General features: G+C 41.8%; 1 protein-coding gene across 1 annotated transcript; it reads right to left on the reverse strand.

Moving 5' to 3' along the window:
* Window positions 1–14339: 14339 nt before the first annotated feature.
* On the reverse strand, window positions 14340–15016 carry LOC118450292 (uncharacterized). The gene is made up of 2 exons (XM_085664338.1): window positions 14941–15016; window positions 14340–14851 (listed from the first exon to the last, which is right to left on the reverse strand). Exons 1-2 carry the CDS (start codon window positions 15014–15016, stop codon window positions 14340–14342), a joined length of 588 nt encoding a protein of 195 aa, XP_085520464.1.
* Window positions 15017–22638: the final 7622 nt, after the last annotated feature.

A 22638-nucleotide genomic window follows, 5' to 3' on the forward strand; every position in this document is an offset into this window, starting at 1 on the left:
GATAATAGTAATAATATTTGCAGTAATAATAGCAACAAAATTATCAATAATAATAGTAATAGTAATAGAAATAATAATAGTAAAAATAATAGTAATAGTAATAGTAATAATAATAGTAATAGTAATAGTAATAATAAAAGTAATGAGAATAGTAATAATAATTGTAATAACAATAGCAATAATAATAGTTATAATATTAATAGTAATAATAATAGAAATAATAATAGTAATATTAATAGTAATAAAGATATTAATAATAATAGTAAAAATAATAGTAATGATAATGGTAATAATAATAGTAATAATAATAGTTATAATAATATTATAATAACAGAAGTAATATTAGTAATAATTATAGTAACTATAATAGTCATAAGAAAAGTAATAATAATACGATTAATAGTACGGATAATTATAGTTATAATAATAGGGATAATACTTGAAATAATAATAGAAATAATTATAGTAATGAAAACAGTAGTAACAATTTAAATAATAGTAATAGTAATAGAAATAATAATAGTAATAATAATAGAAATAATAATAGTAATAAGAATAGTACTAATTATAGTAATAAGAAGAGGATTAATAATAGTGACGATAGTAGTTTTAATAAATCAAATGATAATAGTAATAATAACAATAATAATAATGGTGATAATAATATAATTATAATAGTAATAATAATAATAATAATAATAGTAATAATAATGAGATAATAATTAAATAATAATAGTAATAATAATAGAAAGAGTAATAGTAATTATAATAATATAAATATCAGTAATAATAGTAGTGTTAATAATTGTAATAACAATAGTAGTAGTAGTAGTAATAATATTTGCAATAATAATAGCAATAAAATTATTGACAATAATTGTAATAGTAATAGAAATAAAAATAGTAAAAATAATAGTAATAATAATAATAATAATAGTAATAGTAATAGTAATAATAATAGTAATGATAATTATAATAACAATAGAAATAATAGTATTAATAATAATAGAAATAGTAATAGTTATAATAATAGTATTAACTATATTAATAGTCGTTGTAATAATAATAGTGATAATAAAAGTAATAATTATAGTAACAATAATATATTAATAATAGTAATAATAATATAATAATGAAAGTAATTATTATAGTATTAATAGTAGAAATAATAACAGTAATAATAGTAATTATAATAATAATAATAATAATAGAAGTGATAATAATAGTAATACTAATTGTAAGAGTAATAGCAATATTAATAGTAATAATAATAGTAATTATAATAATAATAATAATAGTAACAGTAATAGTAATAATAATAGTAATGATATCAGTATTAATATCAGTAATAATAAATGTAATAGTAATAATAATAATAATGGCAATAATAATTGTAATAATAATAGAATTAATAATAGTAACAATTATATAATAATAATAGTAATATTAATAAAATAATAATAGTAATAATAATACTAATAATAATAGAAATAATATATGTAATAATAATAGTGACAATAATGGTAATAATAATAGTAATAATAATAGTAATAATAATGGCATTAATAAGTTTAATTATAATAATAATAATTGAATTGATAATAGTAATAAAAATATTAATAGTAAAAGTAATAATAATTGTAATAACAATAGTAATAATAATAGTAATACATTTTGTAATAATAATTGTAATAATAATATTAATAATAATAGAAATAATAATAATTATTATAATAATAATAATAATAAAAAGTGTAGTAATAATAATAATAATATTAATAATAGTATGTGTAATAGTAGTAATAAATGTAATAACAATATTAATTATAATAGTAATAATATTTGCAATAATAATAGTAATAATAATAGTAATAATAATAGTAAGAGTAATAGCAATAATAATTGTAATAACAATAGTAATAGCAAATGTAATAACAATGGTAATAATAATAGTAATGGTAATAGTAAACATAATATCAATAATAATAGTACTAATAATAGTAATGGTACTAGTAGTAATAATAGTACTAATAATAGTAATATTAATAGTAATAATAACAGTAATAATAGTAGTTAAAATAATAGTAATAATAATCGTAATAATATTATTGATAATAATAGTAATAATAATAGTAATAATAATAGTGATAATAATAGTAATAATAATAATAATAACTATGATATTAGTAGTAAAATTAATAATAATACGATTAATAGTACGGATAATAATAGTTATAATAATAATGACAGTACTAGAAATAATAATAGTAATAATAATAGTATAATAATAGTATTAATAATTGAAATAATAATAGTAATAATAATAGTAATAATAATGGCATTAATAATAGTAATTATAATAATAATAATAATAATAATAGAAGTGATAATAGTAATAAAAATAGTAAGAGTGATAGTAATAAACATTGTAATAACAATAGTAGTAAATATAGTAATAATGTTTGCAATAGTAATTGTAACAATAATAGTAATAATAAGATTAATAATAATAGCAGTATTTATAGTAATTATAATAATAATTATTACAAAAATAATAGAAATGTTAATAATAGTAATAATAATAGTAAGAGTAATAGTAATAATAATTCTAATAACAATAGTAATAATCATAGTAATAATATTTGCCATAATAATAGCAATAAAGATAGCAATATTAATAGTAATATTAATAGTAATAATAATAGTAATAATAATAACAATAATAATAGTAATTATAATATTAATAATTATAATAGTAATAATAATAGAAGTGATAATAATAGTAATAATAATGGTAAGAGTAATTGCAATAATAATTGTAATAACAATAGTAGTAATAATAGTAATAATAATTGTTGTAATAGCAGTGATAATAATAGTAATAGTAATAGTGGTTATATTAGTAATAACGATTTTAATAATAATAGTAATAATAATAGTAAGAATAATAGTAATAATAATAGTTATAATACTAGTACTAATAATTGTTGTAATATTAGTAATAATAATAGTAATAATAATAGTAATAATAACAGTTGTAATAATGGTAATAATTATAGTAATAATAATAGTAATAGTAATATTATAAATAATAGTAATTATAATTTTTTTTTATGGTCTGAGAATGCCAATCTTTACGCACTAACCCAGGAAACCCGCCCGCCAGAGGAGACCTTCACTATTTGGATCCCCTATTGACGTCCCTGGAGTGTGTGGCTCACCTTTGGAATAGGCACTACCGACTAAACACATGTCCATCCTAGTGGCATAGTCAAACCATCCCGGGACCGCCATGTGGCATTACTTCAGAATGGCGCCACTGCTTCATGTCCCTTAACTGGACTCCCTCCTCGGCCCTTCGTGGCTGGAACCAGGAGTAACATAGTGGGCAGGTCTATGTGCCGCCCAACTCCACCATTTTTCTGCGCAAGAAGGCCCTGACATACCGAGTCACATTGTTCCACTACTCCTGATCTGGGAGAATTTTCTCGACAGTGTTGTCTGGCGGGGTTTTTTCGAGATCTTGCTCCATGGCAAGACGTTCGACGCTCCACCGAGCACATTTGAAGAATGTGTGGTGGTCGTCGTCGACGGTCGAGTCGCAATAAGGGCAGTTGCCGTTTGCAATCTTCCTCATATTTGCGAGGTAGGAGCAGAACAGACCATGTCCTGCCAAAAATTGAGTGCGGTAGAAATCGACCCCCCCACATCCCTGTTTAGCCAGCTGTCTAGCCGACTGATGAGTCGGACCGTCCATCTGCCCCGAGGCTCCTGTTCCCATTAGCTTTGCCATGTCTCGATGCTGACAGACCTGGCGAGCCTTGATGCCTTCTCCTTTCCCAGAACACACCTTTGCTGATTGACGAATTGTCTCTCCTAGACTAGTAGATCGATCGGGATTACTCCCCCAACACTAGCACCGCGGGCTCAGAGGCTGTGCAGTAGGAGCACGCGATTCGGAGAGCGCCCCTCCTCTGTACCGCAGCTATGCGCTTGCGATATTTCTCCTTTCGGAGCGCCTCGGCCCAGACTTCCGCGCCATACAGCATCACTGCTTGTGCGACACGCATCAGTAGTCGCCTCCTGCCCGGTCGGGGCCCATTGACGTTTTCCATGAGGGTGCCAAGCGAGGCTACTACTTTTGCCGCCTTGACGGCTGCCCTGAGTATATATTCTCCATAATTGAGCTTGTTGTCAAGCAATACACCGAGATATTTGACAGCCGACTTAGTCTGGACCGCCGTGTCTCCTAAAATGTAGCTCCGCAAGGTATTGTTGCGCTTTTTCGTAAGTAGCACGATCTCTGTCTTCTGGCCTGCCAGAAATAGCCCGTGGTCTTCCATGCAGGAGATGACTCTGCGCATGACCTGGTTGAGCAGCAGCTGTGCCCCCTCCGTGTCCCTTACGATTATGACAACTGCATGGTTATCTGCGTACCCAACCAAGAAAGCACCTTCATGGACTGCCATACGAAGGATTCCGTCGTAGAAAATATTCCAGATATCCGGTCCCAGTATGAAGCCTTGGGCTGCCCCAGATGTTAACTCCAAGCTTCTTGAACCATCGCCAATACTGTATTCTAGGAAGCGCTCGTTCAGATAGTCCCCGAGTATTCGGAGTAGAAACACCGGGACGTTGAAATTATGTTCGAGTGCTTCCATTGCCAAGTCCCAGCTAACGGAATTGAAGATATTTCTCACGTCTAAGGTGGCCAGCAGACACAAAGTGTGAGTTAGATGATTCCACCGCTCCGTCATTTTAGCTGTCGTGACAACCTCCTGGACTGCCTGGGTGGTGGAGATGCCGGATCGGAATCCATACTGGCGGGCAGCAAGATCCCCCAATGCTCTTAAGGCTGCGTGCAACCGTGGCCTAGGCAGCTTCTCCAGGAGCTTGCCAGCTGTATCGAGCATACAAGTAGGTCTGTATGATGAAGCCGCATCAGCTGGACCCTTGCCCTTGCTTATGGGCACAAGCCCTCCCTGAGGCACATATTGTACATGTTTAACAAGAGCTTGGCATGACTCTGCGCGACGGCTTTCATTACTTCCGCTGGAAGGCCGTCTGGTCCTGGAGCTTTCTTGTCCCGCATGGAAGAAGCGGCCTTAAGCCGTTCCTCCCCTGTAAATTGTGGCCCTTCGGGGTGCTAGGTGCAGCCGTGCGAATCTTTCTCTTCGGATGTGAGGGGAATAGTGTATGAATGATGTTTTCCAACCTTCTCGTGTCCTGAGGGATTCCTTGCGTATTAGTCCCCAGCTTGCGAGTGACGATCTGGTACCATAAACCCCACGGATACTGGTCAAGATCCAAGCACAGCTCCTTCCTGGACCGTCGTTGGCTGGCATTGATGGTCCTATTCAAAGCTTTTTTGGCCGCTTGATACTCTGCGGCCAAGGGAGTAGCATCGAGGACGTGTCTCTTCGCTCGTTGTGCTAAACGGCGAAGCCTTAAGCACTTCTTGCGAAAATCTGCGATCTCCTTCGTCCACCAGTATGCAGGACGCCTCTGCCGTTTCGTGCACTTCTTGGGCACCGCTATGGCGCAAGCCTTTAGGGTGAGCTGCATAGTTGCTGCAGTAATCATCCTGGCTTGTGCAATTGGCGATAGACTCGTGGAGGCAATTTGAAGGGATCTCCAATCTTCATCAATGAATGAAAACAGTCTCTCTCGATCCATTCTTGCAATGTTCCACCGGGGGGTTGCTCTACACTTGTCACGGCTAGCCTCCTATCGTGTACATCGAATAGGATGTACTGATGATTGCTCCCGGTTTAATCCTCGATCACCTGCCAGCCTGCGACTCTTGTTAAAAGGTGTTCGTTGGTTAGAGGGACGTCCGGGATCGTCTCTCTGTAGGCAGGCCTGCGGAAGATTGACATCGAACCTGTGTTGAGTACTGATTGTTCCAGTCTCGACGCCACCTCCATGATTCGTCTTCCTCTGGAGTCCGGCCTGGCCTCCCCCCATTCGAGAGCTTTGGCATTGAGGTCTCCAGCCACAATGAGTTCTCCTTGCATTTCCCGCAGCGCGTCTTCCAGATCGTCCAGTTTGGTCTGGAAGTCGTCTACCCGGTAGTTCGGGGTGAAGTATACGCTAACATAAGTCGTCAAGTTATGTCTTACCCAAACGTAACCGCTTCCGGATCCTTGATCCGACACATGTATCTGTCGGGGATCTGGGATCCAGATGGCCGAGGTGCCTAATTCATCTGCGCACCATCCTACTCCTGCGCTGTCCTGGTACTGTTCGCTGATTAAGACAATATCAGCTTTTCTCTCAGAGTAGAGCTGGGTCAGTAGATGGAGCGCCGTCCTGCTCCTATTGAGGTTACCCTGTAGTACTCTCATCCTTTTTTCCTTTTGTTGGCTGTTGCAAGGGCCTCCTGGAAAGCTTTGCAGGCCCTGGATCCCGCCAGGTGCTTCCTAGTTTCAACAATGTTATCGGAACACAAGAAGCAAGTAGGCTCGCTGACCTTGCAGTCTTTTATCTTGTGCCTCTTGCCGCCGCAGAAATAGCAAAACTTACTGCGATCAGGTCCCTTGCACGGGGCGCTATAGTGACCATAGTCGAGAGAGCGGTAGCATCGCCTCACTTCTGCCCTTCGCTTGACTCTGCAGCTGACGAAACCGACCAGCACTCGGCCAGCCTTTAAAAGCTTCGCAGATGCTTCCTCATCTATTTGGACTAGGACCAGACGTTGATTTCTCGCGTTGGGGTTCGTCATTTTTATTTCGTTTCTCCGCGCGTAGTCTGGTAGGGTCCTCTTCAGGGCCTCCTCAACTTCTACCAACGACGTGCAGCAATGACATTCCCGTATCTCCAGCGTAGCTTTAGAGACCAGTTCCGTGATGCTGCTCGTTTCTCCTACTTCTTTTCTCAGGGTATCTGCGAATGAGACCATAATATTCGCAGTGGTCTTCTGTAGTTCGAGGAGAACCCACCGGTTCTGGTCTGCCGGACCGATCTAACGTCTACGCCTGCGGCGCTGGTCTTAATGCGCTGGTGGATGCCTCGGACCACGTCTGCGTAAGATTTACCTTGCGCAGGTTTCAAGAGGATCGCGTCCGACTTCGTTCTCTTTCTCTGCCTGTCCTCCGATTTGCTCGACTTCTTCTTCTCCTGCTGTGGATGTTTCGTCTACTTTTTCTGTGGTTTCTTCTTATTTCTTTTCTTTTTGACGACCTCTGTCCACTTGGTGGCTTCTATCATCGTCGCCTCTTGCCTCGGTCTTTTGAGGATTTCTTGGTGTAACTGCGGCGGGCTTGTGGCTACTCTCTCAACCGCGCCAGCATCTGTTATAGAGTGTGTTCTAGGGCTCTGAGAATATCGGACGAGGGTCCTCGCATTCTTATTGTCCTTTTTTCGATATTTATACATGATCTCGAGACTGTCAATGATGTCCTCATGTTCTGGGAGCCCTTGCTTAATAGCATCTTCTCGTTTGGCTGTCTAGTAATAGCCGACTTCATTTTGACAAGGAGGAATTTCGCCTGCGCGAGTTTCTCACTCTCTCCATCTTGTGTTGTCCCCTTCGCAGGCTGGATAGCCTACTTTTTGTTCTAACAGCCGCATTGGTTTGCGGTGCACTCGCATATATTTCCCTCTTTAGCTCGGAATATTTCCACGTCCGACAATCGTACTGCTACGAGGTGCACTCTCATAACTTTCCCTCGTAAGTCGGAATATTTTCAAGACCGTCAGTCACGTTGTTTCACAATTCACTCGCATAACTTTCCCTCCTCTGGTCGGAATATTTCAAAGTCCGACTATCTCATTCACAAGCCTCACATGATTTTCCCTCGACTAGTCGGCATATTTCTAGGTCCTACAGTCGCATTGGTACGAAACGCATACGCATAACATTCCCTCGGCTGGTTGGAATATATCTAGGTCTGACAGATGCATTTGTGTTATGCACCCGAATAACTTTCCCTCGACTTGTCGGAATGATTAGATGTACTACAGTGGTATTGTTCCGAGAGGCTTTCGCATATCTTTCCCTCCAAGTCTGTTAGTCGAAATAATTTGAGAGAACTCCCACAAATCTCCTTCGACTAATTGGAAAATTCCGAGTACGACAGCCGCATTGATTCGAGAAGCAATCGCACAAATTTCTCTTGACTACTTGGAAGATATCCATATACGAAAGACACACTGATTCGAATGGTACGCGCACAAAATTTCCTTGAGTAGTCGGAATGTTTCCAATTCCGACAGTCGCAATTTTTCCAGAGTTTCTCGCATAACTTTCCCTCGTCTGGCCGAAATATTTCCAAGGGCGAAAGTCGCATTATTTCTAGGGAGTATCACATAACTTTCCCTCGACTAGGCGTATTATTTCTAGAACCGATTTTCGCATTCGAGAGACCCTTTCATAATTTTCTCTAAATTAGTAGGGACATTTCTAAGTGCAATAGTCGCGTTGGTCCGAGATGTACTTGCACATCCTCCTCTAGACTAGTCGATATAATTCCAATTTCGACTGTCGTGCTGGTTCGAGAAACACTCGTATAAATTTCCCTCGACTAGTTGGAATATTTCCATATCCAAAAGACGCACTAGTTCGAGAGGAATTCCCACAAAATTCCCTCGAGTGGACAGAATATTTCCAGGTCCGACTGCACCCTATAGAGAAGCTCTTGTACAATTTTTCCTCGACTAGTGTTAATATCTCCAGTTCCGACTATCGCATACGTCCGATAGGCACTCGCACAACTCTTCCTGGATTATTCGGCATAATGCGAAGTCTAGAAGATGCAGTAATTCGAAAGGTAAGTGAACAACATTCCCTCGACTAGTAGGAATATTTCCAAATAAGAAAGTCCAAGAGGACTAAACACAACATTCTTCCGCTTAGTATGAATGTTCCCAGGACTGATAGTCACATTGATTCGTGAGGTTCTCGCAAAACTTTTCCTCGACTAGATGGAATATGTCCAATTGCGACAGACACATTGTTGCGTGATGCAACTGCACAACGTTCCCTCGACTAATCGGAATATTTTCAGGTACGATCACCGCATTGTTTTGAGATGTACTCGCAAATCTGCCCTCCGATTAGTTGAAATATTTGCAATTCCGATACCAGCAATGGTTCAAAAAGCAGTCGCATTTCCTATGACTAATCGAGTTATTTCCAAGTCCGACAGTCGCGTTGGGTCGGGAGTCACTCGGATATCTTTCACTCGACTAGTGTGAATATTTCCATGTCCAACAGTCGCAATGGGTCGGGGGAACTCTCAGAATTTTCAATTGAATTGTCAGAATATTTCCAAGTCCCACAAACGCTTTATTTCGACTGGCACTCGCATATAATTGTCCTAACTAGACGGATTATTTCCAAGTATGACAGTCGCATTGGGTCGAGTGTCACTCGCATGACATTCGCTGGAATAGTAAATATATTTCGAAGTCCGTCAGTAGCAATGCGTCGCGAGTCACCCGCATAATTTTCACTCAACAAGTCGGATAATTACCAAATCCGACAGTCGCATAGAATCGACAGGTGCACGCATATCTTTTCCTCTACTAATCGTAATATTTCCAAGCATGTCATACGCATAGGCTCACAAGTCACTCGAATTACTCTTTCTCGAATAGTCAGAATATTTCCATTTCCGACAATCGCATTGTTTCGAGAGGCACTAGCATAACTATCTTTCAATTAGGCGGGATATTTCTAAGTTCAGCAGCCGATTAAGTTCCCGTAACACTAGCAAAAGTTTCCCTTGACTAGATGGAATATTTCCAAGTACGACAACCTCATTGATTCGAGGGTCACTCGCCTAACTTTCACTCTACTATTCGAAATATTTCCATATTTCAACAAATGTTTGGGAGACTATCGCATACCTTTCGCCTGACTAGTCGAAATTTTTCAAGACTGACAGTCGCATTGGTTCATTAATCGCTTTTATTACTTTTCTTCGACTAGTCAGAGTTTCACCAAGATCGATAGCCGCTTCTTTCGAATGGTATTCGCATGGATTTCACCTTACCAATAGGAATATAAGCAAGTCTGACAGACGCAAAGGTTCGAGAGGCATTCCCATAATATTTTCTTTAAACGTCGAAATATTATGTTGGTGCGAATGAAATATCGGATTATTAAGTGAATATATTGAACTGTATATCTTTTTCCAAAAGCTGTTTATTTAATCAAAATATACTCTATTTACTTCAATACACTCTTCCCAACGAGATTTTAATGCACAGGTGCCTGTCTTGAAGAAATTCTGATCTTTAGAATCAATGAACTCTGATATGGCATTTTTCAGACTGTCTTCATTTTCGTACTGTTTAGCCCGTGAAAAAAGTTCTAAATGTTTGAATAAATGAAAGTCGGTTGGTGAAAGATCTGGTGAATAAGGTGGGAGCTGCAAAATTTCATATTTTAATTCATTTAATTTTGTAATTGTTTTGTACGATGTATGCGGCCGAGCGTTGTCGTGGAGAAGTATTGCGCCATGCCGATTAATAGGTGATGGGCCATTATTTTTCAAGTTTTCATCCATTTCTTCATTGTACTGACAATAATTTTCGGCTGTAATTGACATTCCAGTTCGAAGGAATGAGTAGTGTGTTATTCCAGTCGCACTCCTCCAAACTGTGATTAAAATTTTCGATGTGGATGAAGTGATGGCAGTGGAGTATGAGCACAAGTGTCATCCCTATCAAGCCACCGAGCACACCTTTTCCTATTGTCGTAAAGATCCCATCTTTCATCACAAGTAATGATCCGATCGAAAAATGGATCTCGATTAAATCGGGTTAGCAATGATGAGCATACGTTCAAGCGATCCTACTTATTTCGCTCGGTTAGTTCGTGCGGTATCCACTTATCCATTTTTTTTCACCATGCAAATTTTGGAAAGATGTCGCAATATTGTTGTCTGGTCAACTTCCATTCTGGCAGCAAGTTACCTTGAAGAAACAGTTGGATTCGTTTCCACCAATGCTTTCAGAGCATCATTTTTCACAAACATTTCGGGTCTTCCACGCGGTCAATTTTGCTGGGAAAATTCACCAGACCGAAATTTTTCAAACAAATGCTGCACTTTTCGATCGTTCACAATATTCTCCCCAAACGCCTTGTTTATATTGCGTGCAGCTTTTGCAGCATTATTACCAAATATATACTCATATAAGAAAAGTACACGAATTTCAGTTGAATTCAAATCGGTGCAAAATTCAATGCAAATAACAAAAGGGAACACATTTGAAAAAATCTTCTTTGCTAAAATGTGACTCTGGCAATGGACAGTACGACTATAAACCAGGTTATGTCAAAAACAAAAGCATAACAAAAACAGGGAGACAAACATTCACATTTAAGGAAAATCCGACATTTCATACCACCGACTTAATATTAGCAAGTCCGACAGTTACTTTGATTTAAAAGTCACCCGCATATCTCTTCCTCTACTAATTGGAATATTTCCAGGGTCGACATACGCTTTATATCTAAAAGCATTCGCCATAAATTTCCCTCGACTAGTCATAATATGTTCAAGTCCGTCTGTCGCATAGGTTCGAGTGGCACTAGTATATGTCCCCCCGTCTAGTCTGTAATTTCCAGGTAAAACGGTTCCATTGGTTCCAAATTCACTTGTATAACTTTTCCTCGACTTCTCTGGATAATTTTAAGTCTGACAGTCGCATTGGATCACAAGTTACTGGCACATCATTCCCTTGATTAGTCGGGATATTTTTAAGTCCGATAGTCGCATTGGTTCCAATGTCACCCGTTTAACTTTTCCACGACAGTTCCGAATATTTACAAGATCGACAGCCGAATTAGTTCGATAGGCACTCGCACAACTTCCCTTGACTAGTCGGAATATCAGATAGTCAGAGACTCAAATTCCAGAGTTACCCGTATAACTTTTCCTTGACTAGTCGGAGCATTTTATGTTTGGTAGCCGTATTGGTTTAAGAGGCTTTCGAATAACTTACCATAGAAAGGTTAAAATACTTCTAAGTCCGACATTCGCGTTGGTTCAGGATGCAATCGCATAATTTCTGATCGACTACTCAAGATAATTCCAAATCCGTCAGTAGTAAATTGTTGGGAGGCACTGGCATAATATTGTCTCGACTAGTCGGTATATTTCCTAGCCCGACAGTAGCATTGATTTTCAAGTCACTCGCATAACTCTCTCTCGAGTAATTGTAATGTTTCCAAGTCAGAAAGGCGTATTAGCTCAAAAGTTACTCGCCTAACTTTCCCTCGACTAGTCGGAATATTTCCAAGTCCGACAGTTGCATTAGTTTACAATACACCTGCATAAATTTCCTTGGCCTAGTCGGTATATTTCCATGTCCAACAGCCGCATTGTTTCGAATGGCCCTCGTACAATTTTATCTCAACTGGGCGGTATATTTCTAAGACCAACAGTCGTTTGTGATTGAGTGGCAGTTGCATAACTTTTTCTCGATTTGTCGGAATATTTCCAATTTCTACAGACGTATTGGTTCAAGAAGCACTCGCATAAATTTCCTCCGACCAGTCGTGATTTTACCAAGTCCGAACGTTGTATTGGCTTTTGAAAATATCGCATTAAATTCTTTCGACTATTCGAAATATTTCCAAGCACGAGAGACGCATAGGTTCACATATAACTCGAATAACTTTCGCACGTCTAGTCCGAGTATTACCAAGATCGACAGTCACTTTGTACGAGTTGCATCTCATATGTTCCTTAAGAATTTTCGGAATACTCGCAAGTCCTGCAGCATCATTGGATCGAAAGGCACTCGCATATCCCCTCCATTGCTGGAATATTTCAAAGTCCAACTTTCGCATTAGTTCCAGAGGCAATCGAATAATATTGGATCAACTATTCGGATCATTTTCCAGTTCGACAGTCGCGAAGGTTCGGGACTTACTCACATAATTGTCACTAGACTAGTCGGACTTTTTCCAATTCCGACAGTAGTACTAATCCGAGAGGAACTTGCATAACTTTCTTTCGACTAGACGGAATGTTTCCAGGTCTGACAGCCGCTTAGGTTCCAGAGTCACTCGTAAAACTTTCCCTCGACTAAGCGGAATATTTCCAGGACAGACATTCACATTGGTTCTCAAGTCACACGTACTTACCTTCGACTAAGCGAAATAGCACCTAGTCCGAAAGTCGATTTGTTTCCAGAAGCAGTTGCATAACTTTCTCTCGAATAGTTGGAATATTTCCATATCCAGCAGCAGCATTTGTTCGAGAAACACTCCCGTAACATTCGCCAATTAGTCCGAATATTTTCAAGTCCGATAGACGCATTGGTGCTAGAGTCACTCGCATATCTATTCCTCGACTAGTCGGAATATTTCCTAGTCCCACAGGTGCATTTGTTATACGGGCACTTGCTGATATTTCCAGGACTAGTTGGAATTTTTCCAAGCTCTACGTTCGCATTTTCCCTAGAATCACTCACAAAACTTTCCTTCGGCCAGTCGGAATATTTCCAAGTTCGAGCGCCGCATTGGTTCGAGGGTCAGACGCATAACTAGCACTCGATTATTCCGTACATTTCCACGTATGGCCGTCGCATTGGTTATAGAATAACTAGTAAAACATTCCCTCGACTAGCCGAAATAGTTCGAAGTACGACATCCGCTTTTATTCAAAGACAATCGCATAACTTTACCACTATTAGTAGTAACATTTCCAATTACTACAAACGCATTGTTTCGAGAAGCATCAATATAACTTTCCCTCGACTTGTCGGAATATTTTCAAGTACGCCGGGCGCATTGGTTTGAGAACCACTCGCAAACCGTTCCACTGACTCATCATGATATTTTCAAGTCCGGCAGTAGCATTGTTTCCGCAATAACTCGCATAACTTTCCCTCGACTAATTGGATTAATTCAAAGTTCGATACCTGAATTGGTTCGAGAGACACGCGCATTAATTTCCCTTTTTTTTGTTTCGTCAGGAGGAGAAACCTTCATAGGCCCCCAGAGCCCGGTACCCAGGAGAATGTCGGACCCAACCCATCTGAGAATTCTCTCATCTTCGGCTCGCCTACAGTTTAAAAAACTTCGCGATCATCATTACTAACACGTTGTGAAGAGAAGGGGTGAGTGGGAACGCCCATCAGCATATTAGAAAGGAGCCACGTACTTCTCCTCGATGAGCCAGGTCGGTATTCGCCTTGCTTTCATTCCTCATATCCATTCATACCAATACGGCGCACTCGATAGGGGCCCAAGAACCCCCGGAGATGCAATTACTCACTAACTACATACAAACATATTGGCCCGATCCCCACTCCATGGTGCTCTGACCAAGCCCATTCACGCTCGTATACACACACTGTATGAGTACATTCACTCAATCCTAGAGGGAAGTGACGCGTGAACCAGTCACAGCCTGAACAGATCGAAGCCTTATCAGAAGTGGCCGCACTGGAACTACTCTCCTATGCGGCCTATAGTTCGCACTCCTGTCCACATGCACACCAGCATGCTTACTCATACATCCTTCTTCTTGCGTCCGTTCCTTGAGCCTCTCAACATTCACCTTTGCACGTATGACCCGCCCTGCGAAGGTCTGGAAATCTGCCCATCCCCCTGGGACAGGTAGGGAGACCCTGACTATCACGGAAAGGGTTAGCTGCCCTCCCTCCACCGAATCGATCAACCCATTCCTGGCATCTGTCCACGTCGGGCAGTCGATCAGGGTGTGCTCCGACGTATACACACTCCATCCGCAGTGAGAACACCGTGAGGAGGGAATCTTCCTTATCTCATTTAAGTACATAAAGAAACAGTCATAGTCGGTACTCAGCTGTGTGATGTGAAATCTCGTTCCATTAGAGAACGGCAACCCAATCCACTTAGATAACCATTCTGTAATAGCCACCCTCGCATGCACTCCCGTTGTTATTGGTGCTCATACGAGCCCAAGTTCCTCAGAATTCCAAGCTTCTATGCCCTACGTCTGACAAGATTCCCCAATATAGCCTTGGTATACGTGGGAACAGGATCTTCCGCGTCTCTAACAGCCGCATACATATCCGCCAGTCGGAATGCCAGATGAGGGAGAGGAATAATCCCTGCATTCATCATAGTCGCGTGGAAGGAGCCCGCTCTATAGGCACAACGTACCCGGATCACAAGCTTTCTCTGGAGGCTCCGAACAGCCCACCCGATCCTCATGTCCTCCACAACGGCGCGCCACCACACTGGCGCACTATAAAGGAGCACCGAGTGGATCACGCCGCTGTAAAGGCGTTGTTTTTCTTCCCCCGGTCCGTGAAGGTTCATAAGAAGCCTCCTAAGTGACCGGAGGATATCCTCCGCTTTAGGGATTAGGGCCTCAAATGGGGCCTGAACGACACTACTATGCCCAAGTATGTAACGCTGGTTCTAATATCTACGCAAACCTTTCTATGGCAAATCTTAGGGGGTGGGATATTCTTGCGACTGCAGAAGGCGGAGGCAGGGAGGACCATGGCCTCCGTCCTTTGCAGCGCCACTTTAAGACCCAATCACCTTATCTCCTCCACCAAAATGTCCAAGTCCCGCTCAGCGCTCATGATAGCCTGAGACAGGTCTCATCCCGATGACAGGAGGGTCGTGTCATCCGCATAGCAGATAACACGGAAGCCATCTGGCATCGGGGTTCGGAGGACACTGCCAAAGGCAATGTTCCACAAGGTAGGACTCAAAACGGATCCTTATCTGTCCCCAAAATACGCCTGTCTATCTACGGCGCGTCCATGTCTCTCTGTATATGTCATGGCGCGATTTGCTAAATAACACCTGATGATGCTCACTAGGTAGCGAGGAAAATATTTCCGCTCCAACGCCTTAACGATAACGGCTCACGGTGAGGACTTGAAAGCGTTAGAGGTATCCAGACTCAACAGGATAACCACCTTCCCGTCCCACGGCGATACCTACACAAATTTATTAGAATGGAGGATGGCATCTACGGTGGATATGCCGGTCCTAAATTCATACTGTGATGGCGCCAGGGTCAGAATCTCCTCTAAGTAGCTGTTGATACGGCCAACAACTATACGCTCGAATAGTTTCCCCAGTTCGCCAATCACGCGTACGGGTCTATATGATCCTGGTGAGTCTGGGTGTGCATCCCTTTTCTCTTTGATCAGGACAAACCTCGCTATCTTCCACGCTGTCAGGAACTTTCCAGTCCACAAGCATGCGGAGGAGCATTGCGCCAACATTTTCCAACAGTGTGTCGACGCAGCACGCACATCCACACCTGTTTTCTCATCCAGTCCAGGAGCCTTCCTTCCTTTTCCTTTCCCGGCAACAGCCAAGACCTTCTCCGCAGAGGTAGTCACCTCTGAGTGTGCAGGTTCCTGCGGCTCATCAGTTCCCGGTTGTCCTGGGAATAGGCCAGAGATTATATTCTCCAGTACCTCATCCTCCATGGTTTCAGTTACTGGTGGGGCATGAGGCATATGTTTCCGCATAACGAATTTGTATGTTCTACCCTTTGGATCATTAGAGTCCAGCAGGTCTCTCCAGGTGTTCTTCTTGGCTTCTTTAATGGCCCCAGTCAGTGCCCTCATTTCGATCCTTCGGGAGTTCAGGCACCACACTATTTCATCCATATTCTCTTTTTTCCAGGCTCTGGAAAGTTTCCTTCCTGTGGTCCTTGCAACGGCCCTAAGGTGCGTTTATTCATCCGACCACAAGTTAGTACACTTACTACCACATGTTTGTACCCTCACCCAGGACATGGCCATGTCGCACGCTTGTTTCAGTGTTGACTGTGCCCACTTCACAAGTTTGTCTGGGAAGTCCGCACTGAACGTATTCTCCCCGCTCATAGTTTCACTCGTCTACTCTCCTGAAATGAGGGCAGTAACCAAATAGTCCTAGTCAAGGGAGTTAACCTTCCATCGAGGGATTTCTTATGTTGTGGGCGAGAAATTCAAATCTCTGTAGCATCGTGACTATAGCTAAATCTAATATATGGGCGGCGCGACAGGGACTCAGCCCCATCCACCTACCAGTCCGAGAGGCTGTCGCCAGCTGCCAGCGTGCCCCACGATAGATTTATAACGCTTGACTCTTGTGGTCGAACACACGTGGAACAGCCAATCCGGGTCAGCACACCCAGGTTTATTCTGTTCGCTCAGACGTAGAGCAACTTACCCCAATGGTTACTCCTGCCTTCCGTGTCCTATTTGCAGAACCGAGTATTAAAGTCGACCACTTCCATCGCTGGGAGAGCGGGGAATATTCCTAAGAGCTCTTCGAGCTCATTAAGAGCCCTACAAAACATGTTATTGTTCTCGCTGAGAGGGAAGACGACCGAAATTACCAGCGAGTTCCCCCCTTTAATGGCACCGTAAAATAGACCCCGACGCACCAGACTACAGGGTCTTTTACTATCAACCACAAGCACCTCGGAGAGTGATTCACTCCTAGGGATAAAAACCACCTCTCATCCCCAGGTGGAACCCACCGTCGCTCCGCAATGACCGCAATTTTCACTCTGTTCTCGCTTATGCGCTATGCCAGCATGTCCAGCGCACAACGTGCAAGATTTATGTTTAACTGTAGAACAGCAGAGGACATTGTCTATGCACCTCTACTGCTTCCACACCTATTCAGGTAAACGATTCACCTTGTTCCACCTCCATGTCATCATTCACTCTCATCTTCTCGATCATTCTCACTGTCCTCGCGGGCATTTTTTCCGCGACCTAATGCAGGTCTTTTCGAATTGTCTCAGGGCAAACATTTGATGTCCTCCCGAAAAGCTTGTCTATCCATTGTCTAGGAAGCACAATTGGACACTCCTAAGAACCGGCACGGTGTTTGGACGGATTCCGGCACGCATCTGCACATACCTGTCTGGTTTATCTGTGCATTTCTTTGCCAGGTGACCCGTGTTCCCACAAATGTAGCATAGGTCTGTCCTTGGCTCTTTGGACGGGCACATTACAGCAACATGTCCTCGCGCCAGACACTTCTGCCATCTAAGAGGCCGTTGCCTGAGTCCGTGCAACCTCACCTATGTACGACCCACGTTTATCCTGCCTCCCTCCAGGGCCGCCCGGATTGTGGGAACTGGAGCCGAAACAGTGGCCTCGTCTTGTTTACCCCTACCAATTCTTACATCCCCTACATTATTGAGATTGGGGTCCGTATCGGAATGCACCTTCATCCGCACATTCCTGATGACGGTCACGTCTGCAGCCGCATCCCGTCCGATCAACCTCATGGTGCTATCACCTAAAGGGCTATAGCTGTTGCTCCCGTGACGGCATTGCTAAAGATCGCCGCCATTCGGTCGGCCTTCTCATTTGCCCCTTTCCCTCGTACCAGAATTTTAAAGGCAACCGTGAGTCCCCTCCTGCATGACATGCTGCCCATGTCCCTATGTCTTTAATGTTCATTTTCTCCCTGGCCCGGAAGAGTGCGTCTCTATTCGTCGTCTCCACGTCACAGAATTGGATAAGTGCAGCGACTTCCCCTTCCCTTTGCCTCTTCTTGTTTCTTCACTGCGCAACACTCTTCCTCTAGCCCCTTTTCCTGGGCGCCGCCTGTTCCCACAAAAGTTGTAAGTCGTTGTCTCCCTCTTTTGTTGAACCCACTGGGGGTTCTTCCACTTCCCACCTCCGGACTCGTCTCCCTTTCCGGCTAGTCACCTAAACGCAATTCTCCAAAACAATTACTCACTCTTCCCTGTTTCGCAGAAGGTCGAACTGTCTCACCACGAAATGTAGGGCCTATGTGTTGTCCATCAGCACGAGACGCTACTCTATTCGATGTATGCTGCTGCTGCTGCTGTTGCTGTTGCTGCCGTTGCTGCTGGATACTGCAGACAGCCTCCTTCAGCAACCCCACCGACTCGATTGCCTGCTGCATTTCCGGAGTCATGGTTTTCTCCTCTCAGCCAAAGAGTTTACCGATAATTTCCTCCTATCACTTTGAGACCGGCAAGTTCATTCGTCAACTCACTATTGCGCAGTTCCAAGGCGCTGAGTTCTTCCTTCAACTGCGCCATGGCATCCTAGGATGAACTACCTACACCAATTTGAAACCTTTCCATTAATGTTTTCATTATTTTTGCACATCATTATGTGAGAGTTTCATCTTTCCTGAAACAGAGCGCTTAATGCTGGAAGATTTTCTCCTCTCATTGTCGGCTACAAGGGCATGCTTAATGTCCAGTTCCAGTAGCCTGCATGAATCCACCTGAGACAAGGGGTCTCTGCCTGTACTTCCTTGTTCCACTGGGCCATGTATACCAATAACTTCTCTTCCTCTGAGGAGTAGATATGGGTCCTCGCACGAATGAGCGTTCCAAGATTTGTAACTTCAAATCGAAGCGCTGCATACTCTCCACGTCACTGGCAGCACTTTGCCACTATTCAAAGTGACATTCTTCCCATCCTAACATTCCTCGCGCATTAGATACACCACAGGCCCGGTCGTCTACCTGTGGTGTCCGTCCTGAGGCAGTATCTAGAGTTGAGGCCAGGTTGCCTACTCAGAGCTCCTGGTAGTTGCTGGTTGACTTTGGCATGCCCTACCTCCACCTGACACCATCGTGGCGTGGGTGTATCTCCCACGCCAGCTTATACATATAACTGTACTGACCATGATTATGAAGTAGTATTAGTGCGATGCATGTTTCCCAAATGATGGGAAAGGAACGTTAGGAATCTAGAGAGAAAGAAAAAATCGAAAACGATTTCACAGGAGATCATAGAATAATATAGCCGTACAAGCTCATACACACAGCATTCACACAGTTCCTTTTATTCGCCTCCTACGACAAACAGAGTGTACCGTGGGAGTATTCTACTCCCCCCTACCCACAGATTTACGCATTATTTTCCATAGAGAAGTCGAAATATTTCCAAGACCTACAGTCGAATTGGTTCGGGAGGCACCTGCATAACTTTCCATCGTATAGTAGTAACATTCTCAAGTCCGAAAGGAGCATTGTTTCGAGAAAGTTTAGATGAATTCCCAACGACTAATCGGGATAGTACCAAGACCGACCATCATATTAGTTCCAAAATAACTCGCACATCTTTACCGCGACTAATCCTTATATTTCCAATTCCTGTAATTGCATCTGCTTGAGAGACACTTGGATAACTTTCCCCGATTAGTTGAAATGTTTCCTACTTAGGCAGCCCCATTTTTTAGGAAGGCACTTGCATAACTTTCCCCGAATAGTGGAAATATTTCTAAGTCCGACCATCGCACTAATTCTAGAAACACTCACATAAAATTCCCTCGACTAATCGTAATATTTCCAAGCCCGATATTTGCATTGTTTCACAAATTCCCCATATAAATTTTCCTCGACTAGTAGGAATATTTCTTTGCCCGACGGTCACCTTGATAATATATGTATTCGCATAATTTTCCCAAGACTAGTCGAAATATTTCTTAGTCAGACTACCGCATGGGTTCGAGAGGCACTCGAATAACTTTTCCCGAGATGTCGAAATATTTCCAACCCCGACAAACGCATTTGTTCGTAATTCACTCGCATAACTTACCTATACTTGTCGGATTATTTCAAAGTCCGACAGACAGATTGATTCGAGAGACTCTGACATAACTTTCACTTGAATTAGTCGGAATGTTTTCAGGTTCGTTAGCTGCACTTGTTCGATAAGCATTCGCATAACTTTCCCCGAATTGATGGAATATGTCCATGTCCAATAGTTGAATGGGTTCGAGAGGCATCCGCATAACTTTCCCTAGACGAGTCAGAATATTTCCACCCTGAAAGACATATCGGTTCGAGGGCCACTCGCTTAACTTTCCCACGACTAGTCGTACTATTTCCAAGCCCAACAGTTGCAATAGGTCGAGGACTTCTCGCATTACTTTTCCTCGACTAATCATGATACTTCCAAGTCCGACCGTCGCATTTGTTCCAATACAACTCGCGTAAATTTCCTTCGACTTGCCGGATTATTTCCAAGCCCGATAGTAGCAATGGTTCACATGTTACTAGCGTAACATTCTATCGGCTAAACGGGATATTTCCAAGTGCAACTGGAGCATTGGTTCGAGACGCATCCTCATAAATTTCCTTCGACTTGTCGAAACCTTTCCTAACCCTACTGTCGCATTGTGGACTATTTCCATGTCCGAGAGTTGAATTGGTTCTAAAGTCACTAGAATAAATTTCCCTCGACTAGTCGGCGAATATCCTAGCCCGTAAGACTTTTTTGTTCGAGAGGCACAGGCATAATTTTCGTTGGCTAGTGAGAATATTTCCAAATTTGACGGGTAAATTTTTGCTAGAAGCACTTTCGAAACTTTCCATCGTCTAGTCGTAATATTCCCAAGTCCAACAGCTGCATTGGTTTGACAACCATTTGCATAACTTTCCCGTGATTAGTCGGAATTTTTCCTAGGCCGAAATTCGTCTTGGTACGATTGGCAATCGCTTACTTTACTTCTACTTGTTGAAATATTTCCATATTCCGACTGATGCACCGGTTCAAGAGACACTCTATAACTTTCTCTCGACTATTTGGAATTTTTCCAAGCCCGAGAGCAGCATTGGTCCCCAAGTCACTTTCGTAACTCTCTCTCGAATAGTCGGGATATTTCCATGTATGACCGTCGCATTAAATCCAGAATGATTCGCATAACTTTCCTTCGACTAGTCGGAATATTTTCAAGTCTGACATCCGCTTTGGTTCGAGAATCACTCTCATAACTTTCCCTCGACTAGCCGGAATATTTCCAAGCCTTACAGTCGCTTTGGTTTACAAGTCACTCTGATAAAATTACTCTGACTAGTCGGAATGGTTCCAAGTATGCCAGTCGCTTAAGTTCGAGTGGCAATCGCATAAGTTTCATTTGACTTGGAATATTTCCAAGCACGCATTGGATCAAGTAGGACGCGCATAACTCTTCCTCGACCAATGGGAATAATTTCTATACATACAGCCGCTTTGGCTCACAAGTCACTTGAATAACATTTCCACGTCCAGTCGGATAGTTCCAAGTCCGACATTCGCTTCGAATCGAGTGGCGCTAGCATAGAGTTCACCGATTAGTCGGAAAATATTCAAGATCGATAGCTGAATTTGTTCGACAGGCGCTCACATAACATTCCCTGATTAGTGGAAATACTTACATTACCAACCGTCCCATTAATTTTATAATCCCTAGTATAAGTTTCCCTAAAGTAGTTAGTATATATCTAAGTCCGGCAGCCGCAATGTTTCGAAAGGCACTCGCATAAATTTCTTGTGAATAATCGGGACATTCCCAAATCCGTCCGTTGCATTAGTCCAATAGTAACTCGCATGTCTTACCCTCAAATAGTCGAAATTGTTCCAAGGCCGACAGACGCACTGTTTCGAGAGGTTCTCGTATAATTTTCTCTCGACTTGACGTGATATTTCCAAGTCCACCAGGCGCTTTATTTCACAAGTCACTCTCAACACTTTCCATTGACTCGTCTAGATATTTCGAAGCTGGGAAATCACATAGGTTCACAAGACACTCGCATGACATTCCATTGAAAATTCGGAATGATTCCTTGTCTGCTAGTCGCTTTTGTTTGAGTGGCAATCGCAAAAGTTTCACTGCACTTGTCGGATTATTTCCAAGTCCGACAGACGCATTCGTCAGAGAAGCTTTTGCAAAAGTTTCCCTCGACT

The sequence above is a fragment of the Vespa mandarinia genome, unplaced genomic scaffold, assembly GCF_050613455.1.
Source record: "Vespa mandarinia isolate Hongniang unplaced genomic scaffold, ASM5061345v1 scaffold_41, whole genome shotgun sequence".
In the NCBI taxonomy this organism is placed as follows: Eukaryota; Metazoa; Arthropoda; class Insecta; order Hymenoptera; family Vespidae; genus Vespa; species Vespa mandarinia.

Excerpts from the sequence above, each read along its gene's own strand:
- LOC118450292 (XM_085664338.1), bottom strand. The coding sequence starts at position 15,016 with ATGTATGCGGCTGTTAGAGACGCGGAAGATCCTGTTCCCACGTATACC. Across the intron at positions 14,852-14,940 it reads ATTGGGGAATCTTGTCAGAC|AATGGTTATCTAAGTGGATT; the intron begins GTAGGGCATAGA and ends TGGCTATTACAG.